Consider the following 6,035-nt stretch of genomic DNA (forward strand, 5'->3'; position numbering starts at 1 on the left):
AAAGGATAAATTATCATTATATCTTGGTCCTTTGTCTTAATTGTATGGCCTAAACGCATTGCACATTTTTTTTTAACAATGTGTAGTATTCCCCATAGTTGTCAGTGTTCAACTTATGGTTTAGATTATGTCAATCAGACCAAGGAAATAGTGAGCTATTTAGAGCTGAAGAAATGTCTAGAAATTAACTTAACACAACATCTGGCTCACTTGGCATGAAGATATTAAATCCTACCTTCATAGTCATTCTGCCACATGGAAGGCTTTCCTCGGGATGAAAGCATCAACATGGACCAGAGAGGAGAATCTTGGCCTCGGTGACGAATCACATGAGTCCCCAGGTTTCCTTGACTCTGGACCCTTCCGTCATGAAATGTATTATCTATTCTTTCAATATGACCAACTATGATATGGTTTATTCATACAAAATTTCTGTTCTGTGATGTAGAAATACACCGAGAGTTATTTAAGAAGGTTCAATACAAGTTTTACAATTACTTTTTACAAATTCTGTGTGCTTTTTTTCTGTTAAGAATTAATTCAAGCATAGTTCCTCCACTGAGGTTTCATAGTTCATTAAAGTGTTTCCAGAGAGCAGATCTTTTATTTTACCATTTTCTTTAAAAAGTATTTTTATTTATTTATTTTACATACCCACACCACAGTTTCCCTTCCCCCCTTTTCCTCCCATTCTGTCCCCCTACCTCCCCTCTACCCTTCACTTCCACTCCTCCTCCATTTCTATTCAAAAGGGGTAAGCCCTCTCCTGGGAGTAAACAAAGCAAGGCATATCAAGTTGAGGCAGGCCCAAGCTCCTTCCCCTTGATAGGCTGGGTAAAGCATCCCACTATAGGGAATAGTTTCCAAAGAGCCAGCACATACTTTAGGGACAGGTCAGAGACAGGTCCTGGCCCCACTGCCAAGGACCCCACAAAAGACCAAGCTACACAATTGTTACTCACACACGGAGGGCCTATGTTGGTCCCATATCGACTTCTTAACTATCAATCTAAAGTCTGTAAGCTCCCACAAGCTCATGTGAACTGTCTCTGTGGGTTTCCCCATCATGATTTTGACCCCCTCTTGCTCATATCATCCCTCCTCCTTCTCTTCAGATGGACTTCCAGACCTCATTCTAGTGCCTGGCTGCGGATCATTGCATCTGGTGATCAGTTACTGGATTAAGGCTCTGATTACAGGGGAAAAGTTCAGACATCCTCTGAACTTAGTCTTAGCTGGGGTCATCCTTGTGGGTTCCCAGGAGTTTTCCTGGCACCAGGTTTCTCCCTAACACAATAGGCTCCTCTATCAAGGTATCTTTCATTATTCTCCCGCTTTGTGCCACCTCCAACTCAACCATACCTCCACCCCCTCTCCTCTACTCTCCTTCCCCCACTTTACATAGGACATCTTGTCTATTTCCCCTTCTTAGGGAGCTCCACATGTCCCTCTTGGGATCCTTCTTGTTACCTAGCTTCTCTGGGACGGAGATTGTAGCCTGGTTATTGTTTGCTTTACATTTAATATCTACTTATGAGTGATAAGTAGATAGACTGTGTTTGTCTTTCTGGGCTTAGGTTACCACACTGAGAATGATTTTTTTCTAGTTCAATCCATTTATTTGCCTGCAAATGTCACTGTTTTTTTTCCCCACTGATTAATACTCCATTGTGAAAATTTACCACATTTTCTTTATGCATTCTTTGGTTGAGGGCCATTTAGGCTGTCTCCAGGTTCTGCCTATTACAAATAATTCTGCTATGAACATTGCTGAACAAATGTCCTTGTGGTATGGTTGAGCATCCTTTGGATATATGCTTCAGAGTGATATCACTGGGTCTTGAAGTAGATTGATTCTCAATTTTCAAGGAACTGTCATACTGATTTCCAAAGTAGCTGTACAAGTTTGCACTCCTACCAGCAGTGGATGAGTGTCCCCCTTACTCCACATCCTCTCCAACATTGACTATCATTAGCATTCTTGATTTTAGTCTTTCTGACAGGTGTAAGATGGTATCTCAGAGTTGCTTTGATTTGCATTTCCCTGAGAGCTAAGGATGTTGAACCATTCATTAGGTATCTTTTGGCCATTTGAGATTCTTCTGCTGAGAATTCTCTATTTAAATCTGTACCCCATTTTTAAATGGGATTATTTGGTATTTTAATGTCTAATTCTAGAGTTCTTTTTGTAGACTGGTGGGAACTGCACCAGAGTAGTGGATTTCCACCAGAGATGGGGCAGGGTCCATCTGCCTTCCTAGTGCTGGTATGGTAGGAGGAGCTAATTTTAGTATTTTCTAATCAATCAAATAATATCAATTCCTATTCTTTGATAACTAATCCTTGCAAATCACCCCGAGTAAGGGCATTCCTAAGTTCTGCTTATTTGAATATTTGCTTTGCTTCCTTTACCTCACAGTGTAGATTGTGAGAAAGCCTTCAAACTTCCTTTGTGTTTAACCTATTGTGGTTACATTGATTTCTTGCTATCATTTCCGAAGTTCCAACCCCTGTTTTACCTCAGATCCTTTGGACGTGGCATAATCTCACCTGGGGAACTCTTTTCCTAGTTGAGTTCATGGTTTATTCACTCAAATTCTTTTTAAGGCTTTTAAAGTGTCATCTTCATGAGGCTTTCTCTGACCTATCTTTAAAAATATAACCAATTTGTTTCCTTTCTCACTTATATTTTTATCTCACTTCATAGTACTTGGCAGCTTCTCTTATGTTTTAATTTATGCCTGTTTCTTATGGCAGTCAGAAATTTTTTGCATTTTAAAAGCTATGACCTTAATGCCACAAATAGCACCAAATTCATAATGGATATAATAAATATACAATGAATTTATTAAGTAAATGGATGAATTTACAGAATAGAATATAAATAACCTCTTTTACAAAGAAGTTATATGCATTTAACATCAATACTCTTTATAGCATATTATGAGTTCTAAAAATTAGTCTCTAAATATTTCACAATATTCTATTTAAAAGGATTTTACAAGTAAAGTATCATACAGGAAAAAGTAGAAAACACATGCATCATAATATTATACATTACATCCTTTTACAAAGTATAGGAAAGAACACTGTTACACACAGACATTGATGGTCTTATAAAGACTTGAGAAGTTATTGAGAGTGAGTGTTTCTTATGCATATTCTCAGCTGTCATCTAGTCACCTAAAGACTAGTGTTACACTTATTGGAAAGCTGATCTCACAGACAATATTTTTATTTTTATGTGTGGTTCAACAATCATAAATTATTCATGCTGACTAATTTTACAATACATAGCTTTACCTTTTTGTAAAAAAAAATTATTTATCTTTATGAGTGTTTTCCTGAATATATGTCTGTGCATTATAGAGTTCTACTAGGGACTGTCAGATCCCCTATGACAAGAATGGCAGATGATTGAGAGTCACCATGTGGGTGCTAAGAATTGAACCCAGGTCCTGTAGACGAGCACCAGTTCTCTTAACCACGGAACCACTATGCTAGCATCCCACAATGCATATCTTAAACTCATGTATGAGGCCACTTTGTAAATATGTGTGTTATCTGAGCCAAAGGACAAAATAGAAGAATCACTGTTTACTAATGACCTTATCATGTAGTCAAACATGGAAACAGATCGTAGGTTAGAGAAGGAGTTGATAATTGGTTATTACAGAGTTAGATGGCAAAGATTATGCTCTTTCTGTCACCTTATCTTTTCCATCTGTAACAGTTGGTTCTGAGCTAAAGGGCGATTTTCAGATAAAAATGATGCTTTGGTAGAAATACAAGTATAATCTGAAATCAGGATACAAATAACCAAGCTACAAGTTGATAAGAATACAGATGGACTGAAGATAAAATGAAAACATATCTTTACTTGTCTTTTTGAGTCATCTTGCAGTTCTTGTGAAGTTAAGAGAAGTGATTTCTTCTACGTGATTTCTTGCACTGCACTATGCCAACCTCGTGCAAGAATCAAGGTCAGGGCCATGGCAGTTATGGTTCTTTTTGTTAGAATGGGACTAGAATTTTAAAGACTCTTTCTGATGTGGGATTTTCCTCTGTATGCTATGTATATGTTTTATTGGCATTGGTTAATAAAGAAACTGCTCTCAGCCAATGACTTAACAGAATATAGTTAGGCTGGAAAAGATATATAGAGAAAATAGGCAGAGTCAAGTAGAGAAGCCATGCAATTGCTGCAGGAGACAGACACCTCTGCTGGAACCTACCAAAACTTTGCCGGTAGGCCACGACCTTGTGGTGGTGCGCGGATTAACAGAGATGGGTTAGTTTAGGATATAAAAGCTAGCTAGAAATATGCTTAATGGCTCTTCCGGGGACGGTGCTTAGAGGCACTCAGGATGGTCCAGCGTTTGACATACCGTCGTAGGCTCTCCTACAACACAGCCTCCAACAAAACTAGGCTGTCTCGAACCCCTGGCAACAGGATTGTTTACCTTTACACCAAGAAGGTTGGAAAAGCACCTAAATCAGCATGCGGTGTGTGTCCAGGCCGACTCCGAGGGGTTCGTGCTGTGAGACCGAAAGTCCTCATGAGATTGTCTAAGACAAAGAAGCATGTCAGCCGGGCCTATGGTGGCTCCATGTGTGCCAAGTGTGTTCGTGACAGGATCAAGCGGGCTTTCCTTATTGAGGAGCAGAAAATTGTTGTGAAAGTGTTGAAGGCACAAGCGCAGAGTCAGAAAGCGAAATAAACGTGCGGCTTTTTTAATAAAGGTCAAACAAAAAAAAAACAAAAAAAATAAATAAATAAAAAATAAAAAAAAAGAAATATGCTTAATGTATTAGCCAAACAATATTGCAAATAATATTCCTTTTCACAAATTCAGCCATACAGAAAACACTGGAAGGAAAACTCCAATCTAAGGTAATTAGTTGTATCCACAAAAACACAGACAATAGATAATCTCACACCAGCAAACCGCAAAGAAGGGAAACACAACAAACACTACAACCACCACCAAAAATATAACAGGAATTAACAACCACTGGTCAATAACATCTCTTACTATAAATAGACTCAATTTGACTATAAAAAGACACAGGTTAACAGAATGGATACGAAAACAGGAGCCATTCTTCCACAGCATACAAGAAACACACCTCAACTTCAAAGACAAAAATTACCTTAGAGTAAAGGGTTGGGAAAAGATTTTCCAATCAAATGGATGGACCTAAGAAACAATTTGGGGTAGCTATCCTAATATCTAATAAAATAGACTTCAAACTAAATTAATTAAGAGAGATGGAGAGGGACATTTCTTATTCACCACAAGAAAAATGATCAAGATAAAGTCTCCATTCTGTACATTTACACCCCAATACAAGGGCACCCACATTTGTAAAAGAAGAACTTCTAAAGCTTAAAGCACAAATCAAACCTCACACACTAATAGTGGGAAACTTCAGTACCCTACTCTCACCACTTGACAGGTATGCCAGACAGAAACTTAATAGAGAAACAAGAGAACTAACAGATGTTACGACTCAAATGGACTTAACAAACATCTATAGAACATTCCACTCAAACATAAAAAAATACACCTTCTTCTCAGCACCTCATGGAAACTTCTCTAAAACTGATGACATACTTATTCTCAAAGCAAATCTCAACAAATTAAAAAAAAACAATTTAAATAACCCTCTGTATCTTATTGGATCATCATGGGTTAAAGTTAGAATTCAACAAAAAAAAAAAACAAACTACAGAAAAATCTACAAACTCATGGAAACTAAACTATTCTCATCTGAGTTACTACTGGGGCAAGGAAGAAATAAATAAAGAAATTAAAGGTTTCTAGATACCAATGATGAACACACAACAAACCCAAACTTATGTTCCACCATGAAAGTAGTACTAAAAAGAAAGTTCATAGCACTGTACCTACATGAAGAATTTGGAGAAATCTCACACAAGTGACTTAACAGCATACCTGAAAGTTCTAGAACAAAAAGAAACAACCTCTTGCAAGAGGAGTAGACTGTAGGAAATATCAAACTCAGGTTTG

The 6,035-nt window shown here is 37.7% G+C and overlaps 1 protein-coding gene across 1 annotated transcript; it reads left to right on the forward strand.

Moving 5' to 3' along the window:
- The first annotated feature begins 4,338 nt into the window (after nt 1-4,338).
- Nucleotides 4,339-4,742, forward strand: LOC121442251 (60S ribosomal protein L34). The gene has a single exon (XM_041643726.1). The coding sequence runs from the start codon at nt 4,368-4,370 to the stop codon at nt 4,719-4,721; it is 354 nt and encodes a 117-aa protein (XP_041499660.1). The 5' UTR covers nt 4,339-4,367; the 3' UTR covers nt 4,722-4,742.
- Nucleotides 4,743-6,035: the final 1,293 nt, after the last annotated feature.

Source organism: Microtus oregoni, unplaced genomic scaffold, assembly GCF_018167655.1.
Source record: "Microtus oregoni isolate MIOR12 unplaced genomic scaffold, Mior012 000088F_ref0000325, whole genome shotgun sequence".
Taxonomy (NCBI): Eukaryota; Metazoa; Chordata; class Mammalia; order Rodentia; family Cricetidae; genus Microtus; species Microtus oregoni.

Bases quoted from the DNA above. Each gene is read 5' to 3' on its own strand.
- LOC121442251 (XM_041643726.1), top strand. From the start codon at position 4,368: ATGGTCCAGCGTTTGACATACCGTCGTAGGCTCTCCTACAACACAGCC.